Genomic DNA, 14,571 nt, shown 5'->3' with positions numbered 1-14,571 from the left:
GGGGCTGAACTGAGCACAGTACTCCGCACACTCTGGAGATCACACCTTTGCTGAGGAGGCCCGGTGCCCTGGGAGGTTTCACTGCTGCTCTCAGAGTGCTCAACTAAGCCCCCGCCATCCCCAAATCCTGTTCTCCTGGAACTGCTATTAAATCACAGCGCTGGGACTTCCCTGGTGGTCCAGTGGCTAAGGCTCTGCACTCCCAGTGCAGCGGGCCCCAGTTCGATCCCTGGTCAGGGAACTAGATCCCAAATGCTGCAACTAACAGTTTGCATGCCACAACTAAAGATCCCATGAGCCACAACAAAGGTCAAAGGTCCTGAGTGCTGTGGTTAAGACCCGGCCCCGCTGAATAAATAAATTAATATAAAGAAACACAGTGCTCTTGGGCAAGTGACTGTTTTAAGACTAAATGATGGGCTGGCACATTCCTGGGGTCACGTAATATGTGGCTCTCTTGCAGATGCCCTCTTGCCTTGGTGGCCTTTCCCGTGCTCTCCACTGCCCCTAGTGCCTCCCCTCACCTCTGCTTCCTCAGGCCCCACCCTGCCTTCCTGCCAGCCCAGGCACTCCAGCACCCAGTGGTGTCAACAGTTTCCACCCTCATTCATTTGCACAACGCAGAGGTTTCTCTCCCTCTTTTCCAAAACCCCAAACATTTGATTCTCTTTCTTAGAGCATTCGAACACCTTGTTTTCCATTTCTGTGTCTTCTTGAGACTGAGCTTGCCAAGGGCAAGCAGGACATCTCAAGTCATGTCTGTTTCCCCCAGAGGATTGGCCAACATAGGGTTTCCTTTACCCCAGACACTGGGAAAATATCTGCCAACAAGACACTCTTGAATATAAAGAGCCCAGGAGCTGAACAATCCTATCTTCCAAAACCTCAAACCTTTTCATTCCTAGGATGTTTGTTCATCCAAACCCAGGGGCTCCTTCCTGAGAACCTGCTTCTCATTTGCTACAAGAAATGGAGTGAACACAGAGCCCTCCCGCTGTGAGCCTCAGGATCCCTGGAGGCTGGGGCCAGCTGTCCTCTGCCCCGCACACACATATACACAAACATACCCACCCCATACATACACACACGGCTGGGCACATGGGGACACCACCTCTCCACCCCAGTGACCTGGAGCTGGGAGGATGGTCCCAGATACCCTAAGACCTGCAGGAGTGACCCCACAGTCCCAGCCCCAGGCTCACGATTCTGGAGAGTGGGGGGATCCGGGAAACCCAGGAGCCCAAGGCCGCGATGCCACCCAGCAGGAAGCCGAGGATTTCTGTATTGTCCTGTGGGAACAGTGATACACTCAGCACCCTGGGAAGACACCCAGGCACCCTTGGCCCACCCTTTTCTGCTTTTAGGTGGTTCTTCCCAGCAAGGCCTAGACCTGGCCCCACCCCCAGGACACTGGTTGGGACTGTGTGGAGGGGAGGCACCCGCATTCCCCGACATCATACCACTCTCCCCCAGCCCGAGCAGGCCTGGCCTCACCTGCACCAGGATGCCCAGCAGCCTCCTCTGCGGCCCTTGGTCACGGCCTGAAGCCCATGGGATGGCAGCCCACAGAGCCCAGCCCGGGCCCAGGCTCAGTGGCAGGACCAGGGCAAACATGCTGGCCTGGAGCCGCCGCCTCCTCTTCCTCGCCCGGGAGCCCCGTCCTGCAACAGACACCAAGATCCTGCTCGGGTGCCAGGATCTGGAACCTGACAGACAGCTGCGTGGGAAGAACTGGTGTTGACCCCGGCCACGAGGCCAGCACAGGCTCCCACGTTGTTCCACAGGCCAGACCTTGCCCACTCTTGAAGGGCCTGTGGTCGTGCCCCCTCATTCCTCCCATCCCCCATGCCTGGTGCTCTTCCCCTTCTCAGCCTTTCACGTCGTTTTGTTTCAAGGCAGGTCAGCGTTATCCTTTATCACATACATCTGCGTGCACACAGTGCTATTCATCCTAGACTGGAGCCCCCTAAGGGCAGGCACTGTGCCTAGGCAGCTCTAGAGTCTGCACAGAGCCTGGCACTGAGCAGAACCCGAACAAGCTTGGTGAATGCACCATGAGTGGGCGGAGTGGGGCCAAGGCATCAAAACTGTGAACAGGAGAAGCATTGACTTTGAAAGACTCCTTGAAATAGAAGACAGATCCTCCGCTGAACAATTCCAAAAACAGCATTCCTCCTCTGGGCAGCATTGAGCCCAAGGACATCTTACATTACGCCCTGGTACAAGCATTTCCTTTTCAGATAAGGGTCCGAGCGTGTTGCTGCCCCTTGTCAGGAATGTCTGATCCCACATATTCCCAGCCTACTCATCCCGTCTCAGCCACCTCCAGCCCCTGCTCTGCCTGAGGCCATGCAGGCCGGTCCCTGGACTCCATTTCCAGAAGTGGTGGGGCTTCACCTGAGCCCCCGGACTTGCACATTGAGTATCACCATCTGTCCCCTAAGCCCTGCCCCCTCCTTCTTCCCGACCTCTTCCCAGGCTGCTCTTTCATCTGGAAGGCCCTTTCCTGCAGTCCCAGTTCCAACGTCACCTTCTCCAGACACCTGCAGACCCTCCCCTCCTCTGCTGCCCACCATGCGCACACCCCTCACTAGCAGTGCTGACTACCTTTTAGGGCCCTGACTCCCTGCTCTGGCTGAGGCCGGGGAGCTCGCCCATTCATCTGTGCCTGGCAGGGGCCCAGCTCGGGCACGACAGGGAGAGGTACTGATGAATGAAATGAGTGGGTGATGAAGTCAGGAACAGGTGGCAGCACACTCACCCGAATTAGACTTGAATTTGGAGCCACAGACTGGGAAGAGAACGGACACAAAGTTCACCAGGTCGACAGCTGCTAGGTAGGTACCAGTGAAGACCTGCGAGCAAAGGAAAGGTCTTGGTGTTCAAACCTCTTTAAACAACTGTAGTACCTCTTGTTCTGGATCTCCTCCACCACATATGTTCCACTGAAATAGGGTTTCCAGGGATACTTCCCAACCCATAAAGGTTGGTTATCACCTCCATTTGAGGAAATGGGGTTTTGCTCAAGTGATCAAAGCCATTATGAAAACGTTCATCATAGAGATGGGACAGGATCCCAGCCCGCCACACTTTCCATAGTACGGCGTAGTCTTATGCAACTTTGGCCCAGCCACTGACCTTCCCAGGGCCTCTGTTTCCTCATCTGTAAAGCAGGGATAATAACAGCACTTCTCTCAGTGTGAAGTAGATGATATGAGCTGACATGTGGAAAGTTGCTTAGGCCAGTGATTGGAGGAAAGTAAGATGCACCTGGCCCACTCCAGTGTTCTTGCCTGGAGAATTCCAGGGACGGGGGAGCCTGGTGGGCTGCCGTCTATGGGGTCACACAGAGTCGGACATGAATGAAGCGACTTAGCAGCAGCAGCAGCAGCAGCAGCAGCAAGGTGCACCTGCCGAAACTTGCACTCGCTACTGACTACAGTTGACACTTGAACAGCTCAGGGGTTGGGGCGCCCACTTCCTTGCAGTGGAAATTCTGAGTGTCACTTTGCAGCAGGTCCTCTGTATCCTGTGTTCTGCATCCATAGATTCAACCACCCATGGACCGTGGGGTGCCATAGTGTGTATTATTTGAAAAAATCCACGTATAAGTGAATGCACACAGTTCAAACCCGTGTTGTTCAAGGGTCCACTGTATTTAGTGCTTAACAGCATGTGTTCTAGGGTTTGAATCCTGACACTGCTACTTACAAGAGAGCGACTTTAGCATGGTTATTTAACCTCTCTACACCTCTCCACACCTCTTTTACACCTCGTATGTAAAACAGGGATGATGCAAGCACCCATAATTTAAGGATTAAGTGATTTAATAGATGAAAAACCCTTACTATTTAATAAATATCAGCTATTATTATTGGACTTGAGCTGAACTTCATTATCTTTTATCAGCTAGTGAGAACTGCCTCCAAAACGAAAGGTGATTTGTTTCTGATAGAATGCTGCTCACAGCAGGGTCTAGAACTCTCCAAATCTGTGTGCGACCACCAGGCTGCCCTCCATCGCATCTCCCTGGGTGGCAAAAGGCCAGGACCAGCCTCCTGAAGTGGGGCCCACAGGTCCTTCTTCCTTGGGATATGTGTTTTGAGATAGGCCCCTTTCTACACAGATTTGTTTAAGGTCCCAGACTTTGGAAAAACTTGAAATGTTTCTCATTTGCTCCAAAGCCCACATCACCACCTGGGAAAGGATTCAGATACCCCTGCATGAGTGGGGACAGTGCCTGGGCTCTAAAAAACAGTAATAGCAACCATCCTTTTTTTTTTTTTTTTAATTGGACTATGTGCCATATAGTCCAATTATAGCTGCCACTATGTGCCAGCTCCTGTTTTAAGTGCTGGGGAGATGGCACTGAATTAAAGTTGTTGCCCTTATGAAGCTGACATGCTAGTAAGGGTTAACACGCAATAAAGAATAGACATAATGAATAAAGTAAGGCAGATGGTACATTAAGGGGGAAATGAGCAGGATAAGGGGTCTGGAGCAGCTGTGGGAGACGCAGGGCACAATTTTTAACAGATGGCTAGGAGGTCTTATTGAGAGGAGATTTTTGAGCAAAGACTTGAAGGAGGTAAGCAGTGAGTCACGTGGTTATTGGAGGAGCAGAAAGGCCAGCAGGGGCACAGACCCTAGGTCAAAGCTGCTTTGCGTGGGGAAGGAACAAAGCAGAGGCCACAGTCACCTGTGGGCCCAACCCACCTGAATGGTGAGCTGCTTGGCCAGAATCGCCCCAATGGTGTCACACAGACTAATCAGGAGGCAGCACGCAGCCCACAACGCTGACTGGTCCCGTCCAGATTTCCTCCCACATCTCAGATACAGAAGCCTGAGGAGACAGACAGGAGTGTGGACAGAATACAGAAATGTAAGGCTGGGCTCCCAGAGCAGGTGTCTGAAAAAGGCAGTTGTGACTTGGTGTCCTTATGAATCACTTTCTTCCCCAGATATTCACCAGGTGTTTTTGACCTTAGTTTATAGATGCAAAAAGTAAAGGATGGAAGGGACTCTGAGCCTCTGACCAACAAGCCCACAGCAAGAGCCAGGCCTCACAAAAGGAGGAGTTTCTTTCCCCCTATCAATCTGGCTGCCTCAAATTCAGACCCACCTCTCAGTGCTGACAAACGAGCTGTCAGCTTTTCTTTTTTTGAAAGGAAACAGGAGAGTTATAAAAGTAATCCAATCATTGCAGTTTTACTGCAGAGCAGAGTTAATTGCCTAAATTAAAAAGGCAACTTGTTTCTTTGCAATTAACATGAAATCCTTCTAATCCATCTGTGCAGTGAGATGGCTCAGTTTCTGCCAGCTGCATCTGAGTTGATTTCATTTTGGGTGCACGTTCTTCGCACACAAGGGAAGACTCCTCAAAGATGCTGTGGCACTTTGGATTGCCACTGCTGGCTTCTCTCTCCCTTACTGCTCACTTTCTACCCTCTCATTCCCCCAGGAATAAGTGCAGGAAGGCAGGACAAGCTGGAAGGGGCAGATGTCTCTTTGTCAGCATCATCAGTCGGATCTTGGAAATACTTTGTCTGAGATGTTTTCCTGCCAACATTTCTACAGGGAGACTGAGGCACAGTTGCAGCTCTGGTTTCATTTCCTTTAACCACAGGGTAGGACTTACTCCACATCATTAGGACCATTTGGCCAGTTCTGAGCATCAGCCCTTGGGACAAATTGATGTGGACAGAAGACAACTGGGCTCCCAAACATTCCTGACTGGCTAGACAAAGCCCAGAGCTCCCAGTGGGAATGTCAACTGTTAATTTTGAGTCCTGAAACTGAAGGACTGAGAGTGAAGACTCTACACTAGAGACTCTCCGAGTTGGACCCAAGTTAGAAATAATTCATTTCAACCCTCCTATTTGAGAGAGGAGAAAACTGAGGGCTATGGTGAAAGGTGAGTTAACGGCAGGCCTTCCACTTTACCTGTGGAGGCCCTGCGTGTGCCCTGCTGATCTCCAGTTCTCAGGGGTCAGGGACCCTGGGTTGGCCCTGATCCAGCCCCTACACAGCTGAGGCAGGGTGGAAAGGCAGAGGCTCTGCTCTCGGCCCAGCCAGTGGGCATTCTCACAGAAGCTCTGTAACAGAGGGTAAGCTGTCTGATAACACCCATCTCAGAGGGTGGCGGTGATGAACATGTGAGACAATGCAGGTAAACTGCCTCCTTAGTTCCCATCCTCTGGTCTGGGTAGTCACCTCACAAGCCTGCCCCTTCCAGTAGGTCCTGGGGTTTCAGTTCTACCCATTCACTCAGGCAAGTTAGTTAGCTTGTCAGAACCTCAGGCGTCCTCATCTAAACAGAGTCAGTGACAGTCCCTGCCTCACGGGGTGGTGGCAGCGATTGGTGAGTTAACGATGGCAGGACTAGGCCCTCAGCAAATGTTCCAAGTGTTTTCTTATTCATGGCCTGCAGACTCTCTCCAACAACGTCAGACCTGAAGTAAACGGGATTGTGTGCTAAAGGTGAGCAGGTGCCAGCCTCCCTGGTGGTGGTCCTTCTCTCCCTCCCCCTCCACCTAGGGAATACATGGTGGGGGGCACCATCCTTCAGAGCTTGGGACAGGGTGGCAGAAGACCTAGAGGCCACCTTTAGCCAGACATCACCCTTAGAACCCAGGTTACGGTGATCACTCAGCCAGATCACTTCCAGTGTTGGCAAAGTTTGTAGCCAGAGTTATATAATTACCTCTCCCCTTCTCAGCTAGGAGGGCCTTGGGTAAACTGAGTCCAGAAACATGGAGAGACAGGCTCATGTTCTCTGCCAAGGGTGGATGGCAGTGCGGGAGCAATAATAATGCTGTTTAATGAGCATTTAAGAAGAGCTCTACCAGCACTAACTCATTGGATCCTCCCATTCAGTCCTATGTGCTAACATCCCCATTTATGTGAGGATAAGTGAGTCCCAGGGACTTTACACCTCGCCCAGCTCACAGGGCCAGTCAGTGGGGAAAGGCTAACAAGAGAACCCAGGACTGGCGGCTTCCAGTCCACGGTCCCGCCCACCATACCACCCAGCCTTCTGTGGGCTCCCAGCCCAACCTCCTCGTTCGTGGAATCCGGAAAGAAGGATCTGATTTCAGTCTACAGCAAAATGTTCCTTTCAACCCTGGAATTGTCTTGCCTCTTGGATCCTCCCTTTCTGCCCTCCTCCTTCTAGGTGCCCAAGAGCGAGTCAGCAGGGCCAGCGCCCCGTTCCCCCCGCAGCCGCCCCGGCCCCCATTACAGCGCGTGGACGGCGATCCAGCAGGAAGAGGAGCAGATCCACAGGCCGAAGGAGATGCAGACACGGTGGCGGGCGAAGCAGCGGTCCAGGTAGTCCCAGTCCCAGAGCGCGAGCGCCGGTGCGCGGCTGGGAGCCTCCCCCATGGCAAGCTCCATTCCGCCCAGTCCGGTGCCCGCGCCTTCGCGTGGCCAGGGACCCGCGTGCAGCCTTCCTTGCTGCCCGCGGCCCCGGCGCTGCCGCCCCGCACGCCCCCTTCTGTGTTCTGTTCCGCCGCACCAGGCCAGCCCGAGCACACAGTTGGCCGGCCGGAGATGGGCGCGCCCAGCTCCGTGCTCCCGGGGGCGCGCGGCGGCGGTCAGGACTCCAGGGAAAAGTTTCCGGAACCGTGCTGCTCCCCACCCCTCCCGCTATTGTCGGGGGTCTGCGGGCGAAAGGCCGCCCCCCAGCGGCGGGAGCCCGGAGCAGCCTCGGCACAATGGCTGCGCTCCCTGCCCCGCAGACAGAAGGGGCGCGGCTCCGCGGACCCCTTTGCTGTCACCCATCCCCCAAACCGGAGGCCAGAGCGGAATACAGTGACCTGCCAGACCAGTGGGAGGCACCTTCATTACCCGACATTTCCTGAGCCAAACAATACACACTTCGCTCCCGGCGAGCCGCTTGGGCTCTGGTGATCCCGAGAGGTGTGAGATCGTTAAAATGGCACGATACAAAGGGTGCGGTGGGAGGCCAGGAAAGAGGAATCGCACGCGCTCCCCGTCATCCTCTCTCACCCTCTTTTCTGAGGCTGTGGCTGCACCCTGCGTCCCCACCATTTGCTCAAGCGGGGCTCTAGAAGTGAAGTCCTCCTAGGCGGCGACCCCCGCAGTCAGGGAGCCCCGTGATTTTTGCAATCTGCCCCCTCCCATTCAGACACACGGCCACTCAAGTACATGGGACTATTTTTCTTGAAAATAAACTATTATAATTTAAAATTTTCCTTGTTGATTTTTAATAACTTAAAGAAGGACTTGTCTGTATCATTTCTTTTTTTATTTTTAAAGATAGCTCTATGGAGATCCCATTCATATACCATAGAAAATTCACCCTTTTAAAGTGTACAAGCCAGTGGTTTTTAACATATCCACCGAGTTGCTGCAGCCACCATCATTATCGAATTTTAGAACGTTTTCATTACCTGGCAAAAAACCTAGTACCCACTAGCGTTTAGTTACTCTCCGTCCCCCTCAAGCACTCCCAGCCCTCAGCAGCCTCTGTCTCTATGGATTTGTCTATGCTGGACATTCCTTATAAATGGAATCATCCAATAGATAACCTTTTTGTGACTGACTTCTTTCACTCAGTATGATGTTTTTAAGGTTCATCTACATTGTGGCATGTATCAGAGGGTCATTTCTTTGTTATTTATTTATTTGACTGCACCGGTGGTTGCGGTACTCAGGAACTTCCATCTTCATTGAGGCATGCAGGGATTTAGTTCTCTGACAGGGATTCAAGTGGGGTCCCCTACCTTGGGAGTTCGGAGTCTTAGGGCCTGGACCACCAGAGAAGTCCCCATTTTTTTTTCACAACTAAAAAATAATCCACTGTATGGGTGTACCACATTTTATTTATCTTTTCATCACTTGATGGACAATTGAGTTGTTTCCACTTTGGGGACATTATGAACGATGCTATTACGAACACTTGTGTACAAGTTTTTGTGTGGATACAGGTTTTCAGTCTCTTGGGCATATACCTGGGTGTGAAATTGCTGGGTCCCCGGGTGACTCTGTGTTTCAAGTTTTGAGGAACTACTGGACTGTTTACCAAAGTGGCTGTGCCATTTCATGGGTTCATTCATCTTTAAAAGTTAGGATCACTCACGGGAGAAATGAACACTGTCAGTCTTTGTGCTAAGAGCTGGGGACACACTGCTGAGAAAAACAGACATGGTTCCCACCTACCTTTACAGTTCAGTAGAAGAGAAAGATATTACGTAGGCAATTGAGCAAAGAGAGATTAAATATATTATTAAACAAAAGGGGCCAAAATTCAAATAAGTAAAATGATTAAGATGAAGTATAAAATTAATGCCAACTAAGACAGTTGGTTCAGTGGTAAAAAATTCACCTGTGAATGAAGGAGATGCAAGTTTGATCTCTGGGTCGGAAGATGCCTGGAGGAGGAAATGAAAATCCACTCCAGTACTCTTGCCTGGAGAATCCCATGGACAGAGGAGCCTGGCAGGCTACTGTCCGTGAGGTTGCAAAGTTGAATACAACTGAGCATGCATACATGCGAGACACGATTAGAGGGGTAAATTAAAAGGAAAAATATATACAACCCAAGTTTCTCATAGTCTATAAACAATAAATACCCTTAGTCTAATCTCTGCCTTCTGGTTCTTTTTTTTTTTTCCTTCTTTTTGTTTTTGTCTTCTGGGTTTTTGTGGGTTCTTCCGGTGTTCTCCTCTGTGCTTACGAATGGCCGTCTCTGCCTGGATCTAATCACGCATGGGTGCTGACTGGTGGCCACCTAGATCCTGGGTTCCTCTGGTGCCTACAGCTCCCAGAGGCAGGTCTATCCCCAAATCATCTATCCCACTAGTTGTCTTGCTAAAGTGAGCACTGTCCAGTTTGGTGTCGCCCTTTCACCAGGCCCAAGATCACCTGATACTATCAGTTTTGCTTAGATCTGAAATTACCACGGTTTAACTTGATTCAGTCTTTATTATGGTTTCCTTCTCCCTCAGCCTCAGCATAAATCCTGGGGAAGTGGACCTAATTTAAAAGTTGTTTCAGTAATTCTCTGGTGGTCCAGCGGTTAGCACTTAAGGGTTTAAGTCCTACAGTTGCCCTGCCTGAGCAGTTGAGGCGGTGTGGCCCATAGATTGTCAGTATCAGAATCGCTCTGGTTGCCCTTCAAAAAGCAGACCTACTAAATTTAACTCCCTGGGCATGTGTCCTTGGAATCCACATGGATTAGTGTCCTAGATCTGCTGAAACAAATCATCACAAATTTCGTGGTTTAAAGCAACAAAAATGCATTCCCTCACAGTCCTGGAGGCCCAAAGTCTGCAATCAGTGTCACAGGACTAAAATCAAGGTGTTTCCTGGGCTGCCTGCTTTATCCCCTTAGTGGTATCTGGTATCTGGTGCCTGCCCTACTCCCTGGCACTTTAAGGGAGAAGCTCTTTCTTGTCCCCTCTCTTCCAGCATCTGGTGGCTGCGAACATTCCCTGCCTTGCGGCTGCATCACTCTGATCAGTCTCTACCTCCTGTCTCCATGTCTGTATTGCCTTTTCCTCTTCTATGTTTAATCTCCCTCTGCCTCTCTCTTATTTGTGGCCTCCTCAAATAATCCACAATAATCTCCCTGTCTCAAGATCCTTAACTAAATCACACCTGCAAAGACCCTTTCTTCATACAAGGTAACATTTACAGGCTCCAAGGATCAGGACTTGATATCTTTGGGGGCCATTATCCAGCCAACTGTACTGTTTTATGCAAGCTTCCTGGGAGATGCTTATGAGAAACAAGGTTATGAGATGGCCCTCGCTTGGGGTGGAGAAACTGTGGGGAGCTGTTTCCAGTCACTGGATATCTGGGGACATCGGACAATGCAGTAGGAAAGTGTGGGTTTTCGATAATCTTGGACCGGATTCACATTCTGCCTCCTTGCAGCTATGACCGGGTAAAGCGCTGATCCTTTTTGCACAGGAGTATTCTTACCTGTAAGCTGATAACAAGAGTACCTACCATAGAGTTACTATGATTATTAGAAATCCTGCAGATAAAGCATCTGGCACATGCCAACTGTGGCAATTATTATTGTTACTGTCTTTCCCAGGAAGAGCCTCAGATATACTTAAAAACAAATGTGGTTCAGGGACTTCCCTGGTGGTCCAGTGGCTGGAGCTCCGTGCTCTGGTCTGGGAACTAGGTCCCACGTGCCGTAACTAAAGATCCCTTGCGACACAACTAAGACCCAACGCAGCTAAATACATACATACATACACATATGTATATTATATACAAATGTGGTTCACTGAAAATGTGAAAAGGAACGTCAACTAATGGAGACACAGCTCAGTTCTTAGTTCTGTTTTCTACCATGTGCCAGGAGCATCTGTCTTCTGCCCCTGGGTCTCTGGAGTGAATTATCCACAGCTGAGAACTCCCACAGTTCAGTCTCACATAGCAACTGCCTTTGTGACATGTCTTGCATATCTTAATTGAGCACATCTACAACGAAACTGGATGATTTTCCTTTCCAAAGCTGTTCCACCGGGGTGGTCTTCCCTCACAGGTGATCGGGGATCTTGGTCCTGAGGGGTCCAGTGCCCACTCTACTCCTCTGGTAGGGACTTTCAAGCATGCTAAGTGTTGTCTTTCTACCAGGCTGTGAGCGCCTTGCCATGGTTTTGTTCGTATCTGTCTCTGCAACTCAGTGCTTGGCACATAGTAAGGAAAATACATAGAATGAAAATATTGATTTTTAAACAGGCCAGAGAGTGATATGTACTTAAGAACATACTGGAAATGCTCTAACAATACCTAGTATTGTGTGAATACGCTAGGGAAGGCTCTCAAGAAAGGCATGAGCTGAGCTTTGGAGATCAGGTGCTCCTGATGGCAGGAAGGGCTGGCCTGTGGGCACAGGCAGCAGCAGATGCTGCAGCAGGTAGAGCCATGTGAGGGGCAGTTGGTCCAGTCCCAAGGGAGCCAGGACTCCGTCCTGTAGGGGACACTTAGGATGATGAATTCTAACCAACTCCCTCCCTCCCAAATTCTTCCAGTACCTTCCATAGGGCTCTCCACATGATCCACCCTCAGGAAGTGAGTCAGTTCCTTTACCAGGCTCCTCCCAGGCCCAAGAGTGAATGTCTTCTGGCCATGGTCCAGAGTTTAACAAAAAGGAAAACTTAACAAGGGAACCATAACACACGTCCTCCCCACACAGCTTGTAAGCACATCCTGTTGGCAGAGGCACTGCGGCCACTGGCATTGTCCTGAAGAAGGAAGGGCTGTGGCAGGCTGACTAGCCCTGCCGGAGCGGGCAGCCAATCGGACCATAAATCCCAGCTGCCTGTGAAGAGGGGTGGGGTTGGTGAGAGGGTGGGAGGTGGCTGTGGGCAGGTGAGCAGCTCAACAGCTTTCCTCTTCTGAGGACACACTGTCTCCTGTCAATGTTCTTATAAAATGCATTATTTAGAGAAAGGGCTTGTGGCTACTCCTTAAACAATAACATAAAAAAAAGTTCATCAATTTAATTTACCTGCTATATAGAGAGAAATTCTAAGATAATGCATTAAAAAAAAAAATGTATGTTTATCTATCTACTTGGCTACCCCAGGTCTTAGTTGCAGCACACAAGACCTTTGATCTTTGTTGCAGTATGCAACATGCCTTTAGTTGAGGCATGTGGGATCTAGTTCCCTGATCCAGCATTGGGAGAGTGGAGTCTTAGCCACTGCATCACTCAGGAAGTCCCTAAAGAATGCATTTTGAAATACTGGCCATTCCAAATCTTAAGCAGTCCCATTGTGGACAAACTGGAGTCAAGACTGAAGTGATAGGATTGTTAAGGTCCTGAGTTCTATTTAGAACTTTGCCATCAACACACTGTACGATCTTGTTTTTAATAAAACATTTAAAATTTTTATTTAGGGTCTATTGAGTGGATCACAATAAACTGGAAAATTCTGAAAAAAATGGGAATACCAGACCACCTGACCTGCCTCTTGAGAAACCTATATGCAGGTCAGGAAGCAACAGTTAGAACTGGACATGGAACAACAGACTGGTTCCAAATAGGAAAAGGAGTACGTCAAGGCTGTATATTGTCACCCTGCTTATTTAACTTATATGCAGAGTACATCATGAGAAACGCCGGGCTGGAAGAAGCACAAGCTGGAATCAAGATTGCCTGAAGAAATATCAATAACCTCAGATATGCAAATGACACCACCCTCATGGCAGAAAGGGAAGAGGAACTAAAAAGGCTCTTGATGAAAGTGAAAGAGGAGAGTGAAAAAGTTGGCTTAAAGCTCAACATTCGGAAAACGAAGATCATGGCATCCAGTCCCATAACTTCATGGGAAATAGATGGGGAAACAGTGGAAACAGTGTCAGACTTTATTTTTTCGGGCTCCAAAAATCACTGCAGATGGTGACTGCAGCCATGAAATTAAAAGACGCTTACTCCTTGGAGGGAAAGTTATGATCAACCTGGATAGCATATTCAAAAGCAGAGACATTACTTTGCCAACAAACGTCTGTCTAGTCAAGGCTATGGTTTTTTCAGTGGTCTTGTATGGATGTGAGAGTTGGACTGTGAAGAAAGCTGAGCGCCAAAGAATTGATGCTTTAAAAAAAAAAAAAAAGAATTGATGCTTTTAAACTGTGGTGTTGGAGAAGACTCTTTAGAGTCCCTTGGACTGCAAGGAGATCCAACCAGTCCATTCTGGAGATCAGCCCTGGGATTTCTTTGGAAGGAATGATGCTAAAGCTGAAACTCCAGTACTTTGGCCACTTCATGCGAAGAGTTGACTCATTGGAAAAGACTCTGATGCTGGGAGGGATTGGGGACAGGAGGAGAAGGGGACGACAGAGGATGAGATGGCTGGATGGCATCACCGACTCAATGGACCTGAGTCTGAGTGAACTTCGGGAGTTGGTGATGAACAGGGAGGCCTGGCGTGCTGTGATTCATGGGGTTGCAAAGAGTTGGACATGACTGAGCGACTGAACTGAACTGAGTGAGCACTTTTTGCTAACATAATGCCTTAAAAAAAAAAAAAATCAATCATTTTGTTGTTGTTTTGGCCATGCCATGCATTATGTGAGATGTTGCCCCACAAAGGATAGAACTCATGGCCCCTGCAGTGGAATTGGAGTCTTAACCACAGGACCAGGTAAGTCTTCATTTTTAAATTGCTCAAAATGGTTGTTGTTAACCTTTTTATAACTGGAGACTTTTGAAAGCACTATCTTTCCTTTCTGTATGGCCTCTCACCCTCAACTAGTATACAGTACATTGAACACGACAACAAATGGCTGTAAATGGTGGAAATTCAAAAATTTTCCTCACTTCTCCACAAAGACTGAAGAGGGGAAAGGGCTAATAAAACAAGGTAGCACTTGGATTTCTGGCCTGCTATTAATTTTTTCCTGTGTATCCATGAAGAAAACATTGCTATTGGTTTCTTGACAAAAACTTTACTTCCTTCTAATTTCCTGAAAGTAAACAGATGACAGATGTACAGCAGGTTCTGCTTTAAAAGGATGGTATGTCCCCTGTAAGAAAAGACTTCAGAACAATAAAGTGATACTGACTGCCCTGCGAAAACC

General features: G+C 49.3%; 1 protein-coding gene and 1 long non-coding RNA gene across 5 annotated transcripts in view; one reads left to right on the top strand and one right to left on the bottom strand.

The window, feature by feature from the left end:
- TMEM44 (transmembrane protein 44) overlaps positions 1-8,088 on the bottom strand; it is a 53,122-nt gene extending 45,034 nt beyond the window's left edge. For 3 of the 4 annotated variants that reach the window (XR_011566657.1, XM_070789598.1, XM_070789602.1), the window contains exons 1-5: positions 7,241-8,088; positions 4,717-4,843; positions 2,762-2,855; positions 1,495-1,661; positions 1,203-1,289 (exon numbers count right to left, since the gene is read on the bottom strand). Coding sequence is in view for 3 of the 4 variants with exons in the window: in XM_070789598.1 (XP_070645699.1) it covers positions 1,203-1,289; positions 1,495-1,661; positions 2,762-2,855; positions 4,717-4,843; positions 7,241-7,395 (630 nt within the window). In the remaining variant the exon portion in view is untranslated. The remainder of the gene's footprint in view (positions 1-1,202; positions 1,290-1,494; positions 1,662-2,761; positions 2,856-4,716; positions 4,844-7,240) is intronic. The other variant, XM_070789607.1, reaches the window with a different exon arrangement.
- LOC139183156 (uncharacterized) overlaps positions 7,236-14,571 on the top strand; it is an 8,998-nt gene continuing 1,662 nt past the window's right edge. The window contains exons 1-2 of the long non-coding RNA XR_011566659.1: positions 7,236-7,329; positions 12,889-14,135. This is a non-coding gene — a long non-coding RNA (uncharacterized lncRNA). The remainder of the gene's footprint in view (positions 7,330-12,888; positions 14,136-14,571) is intronic.

The sequence above is a fragment of the Bos indicus genome, chromosome 1 (genome assembly GCF_029378745.1).
Source record: "Bos indicus isolate NIAB-ARS_2022 breed Sahiwal x Tharparkar chromosome 1, NIAB-ARS_B.indTharparkar_mat_pri_1.0, whole genome shotgun sequence".
NCBI lineage: Eukaryota > Metazoa > Chordata > Mammalia > Artiodactyla > Bovidae > Bos > Bos indicus.
The sequence above is the reverse complement of the archived record's forward strand: the minus strand, read 5'-3'. Positions and strand labels throughout refer to the sequence as shown.